General features: G+C 40.1%; 2 protein-coding genes across 2 annotated transcripts in view; one reads left to right on the top strand and one right to left on the bottom strand.

Moving 5' to 3' along the window:
• The window catches only part of rad51d (RAD51 paralog D), a 25,125-nt gene extending 16,667 nt beyond the window's left edge, over window positions 1-8,458 (top strand). The window contains exons 5-11 of the mRNA XM_031750279.2: window positions 21-155; window positions 232-327; window positions 452-542; window positions 4,342-4,412; window positions 4,904-5,071; window positions 6,935-7,071; window positions 8,322-8,458. Coding sequence (XP_031606139.1) covers window positions 21-155; window positions 232-327; window positions 452-542; window positions 4,342-4,412; window positions 4,904-5,071; window positions 6,935-7,030 — 657 coding nt within the window. The 3' untranslated portion in view covers window positions 7,031-7,071; window positions 8,322-8,458. The remainder of the gene's footprint in view (window positions 1-20; window positions 156-231; window positions 328-451; window positions 543-4,341; window positions 4,413-4,903; window positions 5,072-6,934; window positions 7,072-8,321) is intronic.
• lig3 (ligase III, DNA, ATP-dependent) overlaps window positions 7,802-14,134 on the bottom strand; it is a 20,078-nt gene continuing 13,745 nt past the window's right edge. Inside the window, exons 14-21 of the mRNA XM_031750278.2 lie at window positions 13,951-14,074; window positions 12,174-12,316; window positions 11,989-12,063; window positions 11,579-11,725; window positions 10,955-11,105; window positions 9,782-9,861; window positions 9,573-9,656; window positions 7,802-8,548 (exon numbers count right to left, since the gene is read on the bottom strand). Coding sequence (XP_031606138.2) covers window positions 8,315-8,548; window positions 9,573-9,656; window positions 9,782-9,861; window positions 10,955-11,105; window positions 11,579-11,725; window positions 11,989-12,063; window positions 12,174-12,316; window positions 13,951-14,074 — 1,038 coding nt within the window. The 3' untranslated portion in view covers window positions 7,802-8,314. The remainder of the gene's footprint in view (window positions 8,549-9,572; window positions 9,657-9,781; window positions 9,862-10,954; window positions 11,106-11,578; window positions 11,726-11,988; window positions 12,064-12,173; window positions 12,317-13,950; window positions 14,075-14,134) is intronic.

The raw sequence follows: 14,134 nt of genomic DNA, 5'->3' as shown, positions 1-14,134 counted from the left end.
ATGCTTCCCTTCGCTTGTAGGTGTGCTTCGGTGTTGCAGTGCACATTTCTTACCAGCTGAAACAGAGTGTGATCTATATCGATACAACAGGAGGGCTGGCTGCCAGCCGCTTGCTTCAGATGCTGCAGGCTGAAACCAGCAACACAGAAGAGCAGGTGAATTACCTGAAGCTGCATTGAAAATTTTGGGTTATTTGAAGGAAAATAAAAACAAGCAACTTCTGCTTTACAGATGGAAGCTCTTCAGAGGATCCACGTCTTCCGTTTATTTGACGTTTACGCTCTGCTCGGCTGTCTGTACAGTCTTCGCAGTGGTGGGCTTCAGCAGGTTTGTTGACGATTGCTTTTTTATTTTGCTTAAAATACACCAACAATCCTTCTGTAGCTGGGGAACCTTTGTAGAAAGACGAATCAAATTTTCAGCAATCTAATTTTGTCACATTTTGTATTAGGCGTCTGTTGGCGGCGGCTCTGTCAAGGCGGTGATTGTGGACTCTGTGTCAGCTGTTATCTCGCCTCTACTGGGAGGCAAACAGAATGAAGGTGATATCTCTCTCTGCTGGTCCATCATAGTCAATCATACCTGAGGCTGTTTTTACACCTTCAGCCATAAATCTGAAAATAAATGTCACAACAGGGTTTAAACACATCTGTGGAAGCATGACATCCAGTCATAAGAAAGTGGCAAAATAACACACTAATATTTGTGCTGTCACATTAAACCACAAACCATTACAGTTTAAGCACGAGCTTGAACCTCTGCTGTCCGTTATAAATAGAGCTGTTTTCATTAAATATGAAATTGCTTAAACTCGAGTCTGCCCTCTTGGGACTCAAAATAATTGAAATTCTTAATCCAAGCGAACTTCATTGAATTTGTAATGTTTGTAGAAAGCTCCAAAACTGTCATCTAATTAAACAGACAGTCAGTGCACCAAAATTCAAAGGTTCTTATCTAAAATAAACCTGCCTGTGAAAAGACATAACAATGCAAGCTATTGGCACTCTGTAATCTCTGCTGGTCTGTGTAGTGCAGCTCCTGATTGCTGAATAACTCGATTCAAAGAGAAAACCAAAACCAGAATAAGAAAATCCAAAAAATGAAACCAAACTATCGGATAACATCGCAACACATGAAGACAATAACATTTCTCTTAACTGGAAACCTTTCGGCCTAATTTTCAACTCCACATTTTTATTCCTGGAATCCTCTGTAGTACCGTATTTTTCATACATAAGGCGCACTGGATTATAAGGCGCATTAAGCGAAACAAAACAGCCAGATAAGTCAAACTTTACTCAACTCATTCTTCTTGCATTGATTCATTAATGCTGAATTCTCTTGCAGCTGCTCTATTCCCACGTTGTTGCAGTATATTAATAACTAACCTCGTATTGTGGATGGATTATCTCAGTTGTTCTCCTGACTGAAGTTTGGTCTGTTTACAGCATCCTGCCATGTGATTGCATTTGTCCCTAACCATCGGGAACCCTCACGTTAACTTTTATCGAGTGGAAAAAAGTTAGCGTTCATCCTCCAGCTTCACTGTTTATGCTATGCTAACATAGCTGTGTTGCTAGCGATCAAGTAGTACATCATTATATACCAGCTAGTCCAACTTCAGTAACCCTACAAACGTCACTGCTGTTTAGTTTTCTGTCTTCATTTATGTTAGAAGTGATAGCAGAGCTGTACGTTTGAATTTTTCAGAAATCTCTCAGTCAGAACATGCTATATCATGTTTAGGTGGAAACTAGCGAGCTAACTTACTGTTAACTTCTAACTCCGTTAAATTTAATAAATTCTGTTTTCATGGATGCCTGAATGTTAAAGTTAATTGTTACACCTGGTAAAGCAGCAACACTGATCATTTTATTAAAGATGAAAGAATTTGGACAGTTTAACTCTCAGTGATGCCGCAGTGTTCGTTTGACTTTGGAACCTGAAGCGGACGGAGTCTAAAACATTTTTGACAGATTTTTGAGCGCCGTGTACCACATAAAATCGGTTCGAAGTCAGTAAGTACAACCAAAATTCATACATAAGAGCACCGGATTATAAGGCGCACTGTTGATTTTTGAGAAAATTAGATTTTAAATGCGCCTTATAGTCTGAAAAATATGGTACGTTTACATGTATTTAGCTCCTCTTCCTTTAAACCAGGGTTATCAGACTCAGCTTTAGCTGGAGGCACTACATGTACAGAAGTATTTGGCCAAATCTCTTACCTCTGAATTCAGGCGTTTTCAGTCACAGGTGTATTAAATCAAGCACTTAGACATGCAGTCTGTCTTTACACACATTTGCGAAAGGATGGGCTGTTCGAAAGAGCTCACTGAATTTGAGCACAGTACGGTAATAAGATGCCACTGTCTGTTTCTTACATCTGCACGTCCTGTAGGTATGAGGTGTAGCTGGTATTGTTAATTTATCCTTATAGTTTATGTAGTTCAGTGATGTGTTAATAGATTAAAAGAGTAAACAAATCATTGATTTTAAGTTTGCATGCATATAAAAAATAAAAATGAAAAAGTTCCATAACCATGATTCTGTTCAGTCAAGAAGAACTACTGGCAGTAGGATGTGTTTGTTTAAACAAGGTCTTTCTTAAAAACCGTAACTGACAACTCTGTTATGTGGTTAAAATGTCCATAAAAAGGTAAAAGTTAAATGTTTTTGATCATATAGTTTACATGTGGCACAAAACCTAGCTGGGAATGTTAATAAACCTACAGCCTGCAGTTTTCAAATGCGTTCAGTTCAGTAAATAAGGACGTCTTTGGTTTTTACAGCCCACCATCTGTGTAATTCATTTAATGTTTCCTATGCACTCCTAAGAAAAGAAGTCAGCCCTTTACTGCTGGATTATAATTCCAAATGTAATTTGTGAGCTCGGGCACACTGCTGCTGTGTTCAACTAATTACAGTAATGAACAGCACAGTGGAAAATTTGGATCCAGTAATTTGGGTTTAGGCACACAGTAGACTTCATATTACTTCTGAAGAAAAAGGTAACATTTTCAAGGTTTTAATTAAGGAATATTCAAAGCACAGAGTAATGTTTGGATTGTTATGGTTATGAATTTGGTAAGATATTAAACATGCAACAGATCATAAGATGATAAATTGAAAGAAAAAACAGTCAGGAAGCAACTGAAAAATTTTAAGAAGGCATTTTAAAAAAAATAGATGAAGGTGAAAATCTCAGCGTATGTTGATATGATCCGTGTGACTTTTATACTCGCTTCAAATAAAGATTGTTCCTTATATTTCATTCACCATTTCAGCCTTAAAATGACTGAAAATGAGTGGACCATCTGTAGTTACTTTCTGCCACATGATTACCACCACATGCTTTTGTCGTTTTATTTTGTCAGCCTGCAACCAAGCTTATTTGGTAGTGCTATACCAAGACAACAGCTGTCACAATGTTGTTATTATTGTAACCACAGGTAGCAAGTGCTTGGCTTGACCCATGATTGCGTTACCTGTAAATAAAAGAATCTAACGGGATAATTTTAGATTATATGAAACTATTACAGTAGAAATGACATAATTTGTGTATAGGTGTTAAAACTGTAGTGCCTTAGTGCATAACCTCTGGCTCAGACACAATGGATGATTTTCATCTGTAATGGTTGTAAAGACTCCTCCCATCACAGGAGATTCTTTGTTATTGCCTTAAATGACAGACCACATGTGCAGAGGTGATGTAATGTGTGTTTATTATGTATACTGTGTGTATATATGCAGAAATTAACTGGGACCCAGCACAGCATAATGTATATTTTTATGTTAGAGGGTAAAGTTAATCATGTTTACTGTTTATCTTTTTACTTTGTTACACTTTTATATTTTTTATGACCCAGTTTTTTATTTCACCTAATTGTATATATTTGGATTTCAGATTAGTTTTGCTTCATGGTGATATTTTCTGATCCTCATTATAACAATTTCTTTTAATAAATAAGTCTTATCATCTGTTTAGCCCTCGGTTGGCCTGCTAATATGTGTATTTAGCACGAAATGTAAAGGTTAGCTTGCTAGTTTTGCAGATTTTTATTAGGAAACTTTAGAACAAGAAGCTTTTACAGTTCGATGCACTGGTGAAATACAAATGTCTGTACCTAAAGTGACAGATCCGTCATGGGCATCGCTACAGGCTTCAACAAGCAACCACAGCTTTTTAAAGTCAACCCCAGCGATTTTTAGGAATGCAAATTTCGCAGTAATAAATTTAGCTTGAGCTGCTACTGTTGAATTGCTTTGAAAGTTCCTGTGACAGAGTCTGAGAGTATTCTGTACATGAACTAACCTCTCTACAACTTCCTTTGCCTCCAGGCATGTCCTTGATGATACAAGTGGCAGGAGTTCTTAAGACGATGGCAAAGGACTTCAACGTTGCTGCTTTGGTACGGATGACTCAGTCTTTGATGTGTGCTGCTCTAAATGCAAGATGCACTTCCAGTGTCAATCTAAAGTCTACACAAACTACTTCCTCTTGTTATTCTTTCTGAGAAAACTAAACATTTTACTGCTTTTTTGGGTTAATAAATATGATTATAATAATTCTAACAAATAGAGTTTTAAAGCAAAATCAACCCTGTTTAGTGAACTGCAGGTTTTAATTATGTTTAAAAAAAGGAGTATGCACATTTAAAAAAGCATGCACCAAAGAAAACTGATCTCAAGTCATCACCTCAAGTTATTTGAAGAGAGATGAAGATAATTTGGTAGTTTGTGTGATGTCCCATTTCATTAAAAGTGGGACGATCTGCTTGTCCCACTTATATTTTCCTTCTTCTAAAGCTTGTATTACGCGTGGGAAGCTGTACCAAAGCATGGTGTGATAATCTCCTGAGAGTGAGGGAAGAAACTAACACAATGGTGTCTGGGCCCACAGGTAACAAACCATGTAACAAGAAGTGGCAGCGGGGAAGTGCAGCCCGGCCTCGGCGTTTCGTGGAGTCACATCCCGAGAACCAGGATCCTGCTGGAGCGAGTAGAGAAGGCGGTGGCTGTCAGCCGGCCCAGTCTGCGCTCTGCAAAGCTGATCAAGTCTTCCAGACAGGTACAAGAAGCAGCATTAACTTGCAGAGCAACCAGCTCAGTGTTGATTCTGTCGAGGGGTTTCGTTGTTGTCAAAACATCTTGTTAAAATGGAGACTTTGAAGTCGTGTTTGCCCTTTTAAAAACCGGTCTGGTTTGATAAAGATATGTTTTATTCCTCCGCCGAGACATGAGCCAAGGCGAGGAACGTTTTCAGTTTGTTTGTCATCGAGATTAAAAACACTACCAGATCAGATTTGATTAAAGTTTCTGGAGAAGAGGAGCATGGCCAAAGGAGAAACCTATTAGTGGGGATAAGGATCACTTACATTTATGCTTAACTTTCACACTCCTCCAGTATTTAAACTTTTAAAAAAGTTAAAGTTTGAAAACTCCAGGATTGTGGTTTAATATGGACAGCCAGAAACTGAGATTTTTGGAATCAGTGGAGCCAGAAATCACATCTGCCCCCTAACTGAGTCGTCTCAGCCACACACACACAAAAAAAATTACAAAACAAAGCTGTAACAGCCAGGCTCGCATAGCTTTTCTGATGCTGTAATGGCTTCTTCAGATCCTCTGATGATGGATAATGCTCCTCAAGCATGTCACCATGTTTTCTTCGTTATACCCTCCATCCCACTCTGTTTTCTATTCCCATGACTGCCTTATAATTGTATTAGTTTGAGTAATAGTTCCATCTGGCTAAGAAATCCTGGCTCTTACAGCTGAGGTCACAAGTTTACATACACTCAGACATGAATGTCATGGTAATATGGGCCTTAATGATTTTACTGAACTGTTCTTCTTCCAGGGTGGAATGATTGTACAGCATACATCTTTAATATCCTTTAAAACTGGGTGCACAAGTTTGATTTTGTCTAATCCTCACAGGGTAAAAAGTCTACATACAGGCTGAAATATATACATACACCCCCACAAATACCTGGTTTAATGTCTCTTAGCAACAATTAGCATAATTCTGGCTGGATATTTAGCCGCAGGGTTTACTTAAATTGATTAGCTTTTAAGCATAGTCTGTGTTTGGGAGGCTATTCCAGTAACGTAATGTTGCTTTATCCATTCCAAAAACCAGTTTTGATGTTTGTTTGGGGTCATTGTGTTGATCCCAATTCTACATGAAGTTTCAACTGCCTAGCTGCTGATCTGAGGTGCTGTTGAAGAATTTGGAAGTAGTTTTCCTTCATTATTCCATTATTCCATCCACTTTATGCAATGTACGAGTAGCACTGGCAGCAAAACAGCCCCAGGGCATGATGCTACCACCACCGTGCAAAGATTCAAAACAAATTCAGTCTTGTGCCCAATTCTTGTCTTTAAGTAATTTAAACAATGATTTCTTAAGTTCATCCACCATGAGAAGTGAGTTGGTCTGTTATGGAAGCCATGACAGGTCAACTTGTTTTTCAGACTTCTTGGATGTTCCCTTAGTTTATCCCTTTTTTTCCCAGCACCATATTAGTTCACCTCTTCAGTGGGATTTTCTCTGTAATTTTCAGACACGGGCCTGTGTTTGTTAGTAAATGCAGATTATTTCTGAAACTGCACTAAAACATGTCTCAGTGGGGATTACTTTCATTTTACAACCGAATTTGTTTTGATAGCATCTTAGTTTGAATGTATCCTCTCGGGTTTAATAACGATCACTGATATTCCTTTGACACCAAAGATCTTTTAAACCAACATTTTTATTAAAAATAATGGGAGGAAATTCACTCTGCATCTTCTGCTCTGGAGTTATAAAAGACGGTCGTCAGCAGAAACAAAGCGGCTTCAGAATGAACCGAGCCAGTGAATATTTAATATTGTGGCAGCGTTGTGTTTAACTAGGTCTAAATCAGCTGTCATGTGCTCTGCTTCTTAGCCTTGTCACATCAAAGAGGAATTTGACTTGCAGTGGTGGAGTCGCTCAGAAAAAGGGTCCTCGGGAAAGAGGAAACTGGATGAGACGGATTCCTGATGAGAGCAGCCGTAATCCTCTGCATAAATGTCACACCAAAGGTACACGCATGTTTCTGGGTCGAATTTGTGAGAAAATGTCTTTTTGAAGTACTCTGCTAGCATTCAAGCGATAACTAAACTTTATTCCAATTAAAAACGGTCGCTACAGTTATTAGCTTCAAAATTGACCCATTTAGATACTGCCGGCGTCATGCTCTGTCAGTCATCTGCTGCAGCTTTGGCATACTGGCCTGAGATTTTATTCTTACCTGTTGGAAAAGCGGGAGAAATATAAAGGCTTTTCTCGTGTTTCTTTCAGGCATAGCAGGGTAGGCTCGGGCGAATTCTACTCTCTCAGAGTGTGAATACGTTCGAACATTTAATTAAAGCCACCTCATAGCCTGAAGTATCCCACGGAAGAAGAAGGCAAATCTGAATTATCCCTGAAAGCCATTCAGATGCAGCAGGCTGAAGGGAAAAAACCTCTCAGCATTTCACTGGATCATACAAAGAGTCTCACAATTGAGAAAGGGAAATGTATTTGGTTTAGCTGGAGCAACACCTTTTTAAAGCAACTAATTCTCTCCGTATGTTTTTGGGGAAATCTGGCACATGCAGAGCTCTCCGGAGATTTCCGCATGTTCATAACTTGTAGCTTTGGAGGCCAGCATTTATGCCATTTGAGATTCATCTACATCTCTGTGACACCACAGTTTTTATTGCAAGTGGCTGCAATGCAAATCAGTGCGACGCTCCAAACACAAACTGATGAAAATGAGACACGCTAGAATGATGTTACAGGGACATTTTTATTGTCTTTGTCAGGTTTGTTTATTCCTAATGGCAGACAGATTTGTTTGTGTTCAGTGCAGGAGCTGAGCTTTAATATCAGAGTGTTCTTCAGGCAGTAGAAAGTATTGCTTGATGCTTATCTAAAAAAACAAAACTGGTTCATATTCTAGATTTGTGTGTAAAATCCGTGTCAAACTGTACGTTACTCATGATTTAGAGGCTATATTCTACATTGTTACAAAATATTCTACACCTCATATAATCATAGACTAATCTAGCACTCTACCTCCAACCTAAATGTGTACTGTGTGTTGCATCTGTTGGTCCGCATGAGCAGAATGCAGAAAGGTTCAAAAAGAATAAATTAAAATGACCTGAGAGCAGTGGCATTTGAAAACATAGACAGTCCCTGGTGTCACGGTAACATCCCCAAACTTAGAGCTGCCCTCTGACCCAGTTCATGGCTGGGTGAATGCAGTGTATAAAAATGTAGTTTCCTCCTCTTCTTTTATTAACAGGGAGCTACGACACGCCTCTTGCGGATACATTCCCAGATCCAGCTGGGGGTCACTTTCTGAGCCTGGCTCTGTTCTTCGGGTTCGGCCAGAGTGTGCGTGGCGGAGGCGGCGTCGTAATCTGGCACGAGGTCCCCGTCGTACGCCACGAAGTATCGCCTCAGCTTGTCAAAGTCCTGCACCGAGTCGGGCAGGAAGAGCTTCACGCCGCTGAAGATGTCCAGCAGCGTCTACGGGGAAAACAGTGAGGTCAGCAGAACAGACACCCTGCAGCGATACTTTCCCTACATTCCTGGGAACAAAGTGCTCTGCTTTTAGCACTGTTCAGGCTGTGTAATATCACCAAGTCACCAAGAAAAAGACTATTTGATATAAAGACTTGATTAGGCTTTGATTAATATCAGTCCAACTCTAACAGTCAGTAAACCTTTGCGTAACAGAATCTCTTCACATCCGAAGATTCATTTACTGAATTTGTTGTCGTCACACCTGCAGTCTCATAGATGCAGGTGTAGGGGGCACTTGCAAAGGATGCACACCCAGGCCTTGTTGAAATATAAACTATTGTAGCAGTAATTAAGGAACAATAAACAGCCAGTTTCCTTTTCACCTGCTTTGAGTAGCTGATCAGCAGAGCTTGTGATTGCTTGAGATAGTGGAATGGTGTTAGTGAGGTGGCCACATTTCACAGAGTGAAGACGAACTCTGTAAAGGTCAGACCTGGATGTGAATAAACATTCAGGTTAGGCCTAACAATCACAGCGACTGCTCGGCCAATACTCAGCACCAACCGGCCTGTTGACCTGGTTCAGTTAATGACCTCATATACTCAACATTGTACATGTAAACTTTTCTTCAGAAATTGGGAATTATTGGCATCTTTTTAGCTTCAAAAACAGTCCATAAGCCGGTTAAACTTTCCCCTGCCCGTTCCTGTTCCTTTCCTTTGACAGCAGTTACCAGAGTTCCAAATATAAAGAGCCACTAAACCGCCAAATTTGGAATATTTGTATGTTTATTAGTCAGGTGGCCTCTGAGTAATGTAATCTATAACCTGTCAAAGCCATAAGCAATGCACTGACACACTAACACAGGATTCCAGCTTTTAACAAACAGTTACTTTGTTTTATGATTGTCATACCTTAAAAGAAACTTAAAGATGGATTTTGTTTAATAATCCTGAAGAAATAACATTTGTTTCTTCACATTAACTGTGTCCACAGAACACATTTAAACACACGTTGTGTTACTAACCTTGTCATTCCTTGGCTCCAGTTTTTGTGAGGTAGCTTTTGCTTTAGTTTGTCCGTTGCTGTGAACACTCTCACTCTTCTTTACCTGATAAGAAACAGTCTCATGTTAGGTCATCACTGCAGCTTTGGGTTTGTGTCTTGTGCAATTCTCGTGTTCTGTAACAATGAAACTTTACATCTCATGTGCTACATTAAAGAAAAGAAAATTACCTTCTTAGCACTGGGTGCGTCTGAGCTGGGAGTGCGAGGCTGGGATTTCACCGCCTTGGCTTTGGGTGGAGTGCTGCTGCCTGCAGAGTGCATGTTATTGATTACACATGTAACAAAGCAGCATTTGCAGCACTGGGGTCACTTTAAAAAGTGTCCGCAAATTTCTTTCTGTATTATTATCAAACTTGAATTATGAACCAATGTCTAGAATAAAGGACATGTATATGAACATATCTGTGTGAGCCTGCTTCTTTAAGTAGAGACATTAAAGGTGAACAGAGGTGCTTTACTATTAGATATCACTATTAAATTACTGCAGTTGATTAGTTATGATAAGAAATATTATTTCCTGTGTTAGAAGTTTCTGAAATTTTGTGTTTAGTTGCGTAAACTAGTTAAAACATCATGCAAATATTTATAAACAAAGTTTTGCACGATGCAAGCAAACCTGCAGAATCTAGGCAGGAGTGTTTGGTTTATGTAAGTGTTAATGAAGTAAAGAGTTCAATACATGTTTATGTGTAAAATTCTATTATCATTGGTGGAAAACAAATTTTATCTTCAGGAAAAAAAAGTAATGCTCTAATAAATGTCCACTAACCTGCAGATAAATCTTAAAATCTCACATATGCATTTATGGAATTTTCTTAAATAAACATCTGCATGATGGAGACTTTTTCTTTATGTGCGTGTTTCCAGGAAGGGCAGAGACGCCTGCAAGTTGAAAGTGATTCATTTGAAATCTCAGGGTCCCTCATCAGTCTGAGGCCAGACGGTCAACAAGCTCAGTGCATATGCTGCACATTTGTGTTGCAGACACAGTAAAAGCATCACCTCGATTATAACTGGAGGGTTTCACTTATTGATGCTAAACTTTAACACAGTTACAATGAAACAACGAGGCCTCAAATATTTTAACAGTACCTATTCTGCCTCAAATACAAGGTCATGAATTTACTGATTATGTAAACAAAGCTGTATCAGTATCATTGGTGGCATTTTAAAGGGAAGTTACCAAAAATTAAAAACAAGAGTCTTTAACCACAAATAAATTGTGGTCATTTGACTCTTCACTTCTTAAAGTATTAAGTCTAACTCAAATCTAATCTTAGGTAAATCCGGACACACAACAACAATGCAATTTCCCTTTATGTACGTGACTTGTGAACTTACTCGTCTTCTTGGGCGGAGCACCTTTGTTGGAGGAGGATGATGGCGAGCTTCCTCCGCTGTCCCCCCCCGATGAGCCCTTGTCATCGTTGGACGTAGACGGACCCGCTGTCACTTTGAAGTCGCTGTTCTCCTTCGATATGCGGTACAGCTCCTGTGCAGAGTGATGAAATGACAACATGGACTTCGGCCAAGAGATGTAATGTTCTGTGTCAGTGGAGATTGAAGACCCGTGCCGGATTCAAATAATTAAGCCCAGGCATGTTTTACTGCCTCGGCCAATATTTCAACTCATCCGTCAATACTCGCGGGAAGACTGCAAATTTGCTCCTCCTCCCCGCTGTTTCAATCATACTTCATGCTGTCCCCCTGGGTGCTTTGTTTAACAGTGGGCTTAATTATTTCATTCCTCCCGTCACCTGTATTACTACACATCCTCCCATTTTTCCCCCATCACATTTTACAATAGAAAGCAATTAGCAACAAGCATCCCTAGAAGATATGCCTCAGTTTTAAATGAATGGCTGATTTCTAAAATGTCTTTTGTGCCGTCTCAATAAAACTTCATCACTGAGCAGCGGCTAATTGTTTCTCAAGCACTACAAATCAAAAACGCTGATATCCTACTTTAAGCTGGTGCAAGTTGGTGGCGCTCTTCCAGTCCTTGTCATCGCGGATTCGCGTCATGCGGGGGAAGCGGATGGAGATGCCATCAGCGGTGTGCATTTCCGATTTGGAAAACTCCGCGCCTGTGATCTCCCACACAGGTGCGTTCTGTAGCACAGGAAACACATAATCATATATAAAAGCCAGAAAGGGTCACTGCATGCATTAAAAACACCTCCCATCTCAGAGCCCGTCATTATCTCGGCGCGTTTCGGGGGTAATTCATTTAAAGGAATTCCCGTGGATACACGCAAGAGACGCTTTCAACTTCTAATTTCATTCAAAGGGTGTGCAGTATCCAGATATACAACTGTGCTCTGCGTGAACAGGCCCGCTGGGAAATCCAAATGTGCTGAGTAGTGACATCTCACCTCAGGATCGCGGATAATGAAATCTGGATAATAGTTCTTGATGATTTTCAACCAGCTAGGGATTTTGCTTGGGTCCTACATTAAGACACACAAACACACACACACACACACACAAAAGATTCATTTTCACTTTTATGATATCAGCTCAATATTCCTGGTTAACCTCTAAGTGGATCCTCTCTGACCTTGCTGATTTTGATCACATCCAGCTCTTTCTGGAGCCTGGCCAACATGGCGTCATCGTAGCCTCCGGAGCACTTGGTGACTGTGCACCATTTCTTGGAGTCTGGGTCGTAACAGCCCATTAGAAAACTGGACATGATGCCCCCTGGTGGGTAGAAGAAGACACGCAAGCATTAGGAGAACTGCTTCCCACAGTATAGTCTCTCCACCTTCTCAAAACCTGCCTCTTCAAATTATCTTTTTTCTGCTTCCCACTCGCTTCCTACAGCCTCTTACGACAAGCGTTTCATCTGATTTATTGTTTCTGCTCTATTAGCTCGTCTTCAAACTACACGAGTCGTTTCATTAAGCACGCTTTGAAAACTTGTACCTTTCTCATTGTGTTTGTTATGTTGTTGCACACTCATTAGCCAGCCTCCTCAATGCCCCCTGCTTCATATCTCACCTGCTTCTCTATTTCACCCATTGGCATCTTCTCCTTATGTAACAGCCTGTATCTGCACATTTTTCATATGAAATCCTCCAATTTGGTTATGTTTTCCCAGAGTAACGGAGCTGTCTTGTTAATTTCATCATCCTATCTCAATATAATACATGCAAGAATCTTGTATTTATATTTTCGCTTTGTGGCTGAACATGAAGTGTCACACCTGCAGAAGGCTTGACCCCGTCTTTCACAGCAACATTAAAAGTTGGGGGCAAAAGTAAAACTGTCTTAACCGTTCAAAGCTGTTTTCATACATGAACTCCAACAAATGTCTGGAGAATACAGTCAGGAAATCATCTGAAGCTGTCCTTTTTCCCCTGCAGCACACAGCAGGAGAGATTTCGCATCAGACGAATTCTCACTGCTGGAAAAAAAATTGTTCAAGAAAAGTTGCTGCCTGACTGAAGCGTGTGTGGATTAACTGGACTGTTACAGACATTCGCACTGCACAGATCATCGCAATCAGATGTCACTTTGTTAAAGGCCTTTAATGTCCTGACTGTGTCAGACATTTCATTTCAATTCAGTTCAATTCTATTTTTGTAGTTCCAATTCACAACAGCAGTTGTCTCAGTGGGCTATTGTACTGGAAGATAAAGACTATAGCCCAACGATCAGACAACCCAGTATAAACTTGTACTTGGTGACAGTAGGAACAAAGAAATCCCTTTTACCAGGAAGCAGGAACAGCTATCTACCACAAGAGGGCGTAAAACAAAAAGAGACCACAAAATAAAGAGAAAGTATTCAAAAGTTAACGGCATGCAGTAGTGGCATTTAACCACACCAGGAGAGAAAAGAGGTGACTGGAGAAGTGCTCGGTGCATTATGGGAAATGTCCAAGCAGTCTGAGTCCATAGGATTATAACTAAGGAATAGTTGAGGGTCACCTGATCCAGCCATAACTCTAAGCTTTATCAAAAAGGAACATTTGAAGCCTAATCATTAAAGATGGCATCTGTCTCCTGAACACAAGCTGGAGCTTCCACAGAAGAGAGAGGCCCTGACAGCTTTAGGCTCTGCCTCCATTCTACTTTTAAAACCTCTAAAAACCATAAATAAACCAGAGAAAAGTGCTCTGTTTGGATAATATAGTGCTATGAGGTCTTTGCATTCCTACATGTGCTTTTGTTGGGTAATGTCTATAGTTCAGCGATCCATTAAATGTGTGAAAATGGCTTAAATCACCTCATTTTATGGCGAAACAGAATTGTCAGGGTGAATAAAATAAAGCATCAAGAATGGGAAAAGACTCCATGCCTAATGAAGCAGATGGTTAAGGCTTTACAGACCGTTTGAGCCTTTCCCGTAGAAGGCTCCCAGCACCACCAGGTCAGCTGTGTCCGCCATCGCCCCTTCATTCAAATAGTCCTTCTTTACTTTCAGCCAGTGGCGCTTCCCTGGCTCATAGGTGCTCTGAGACAGGCACAGATATAAAGCCTCATCATCACAATGTTTCAGCTACACCTACAGTTT

This window comes from Oreochromis aureus, linkage group 10 (genome assembly GCF_013358895.1).
Source record: "Oreochromis aureus strain Israel breed Guangdong linkage group 10, ZZ_aureus, whole genome shotgun sequence".
NCBI classification, from domain to species: domain Eukaryota; kingdom Metazoa; phylum Chordata; class Actinopteri; order Cichliformes; family Cichlidae; genus Oreochromis; species Oreochromis aureus.
This window is presented reverse-complemented; position numbering and strand designations above follow the sequence as displayed.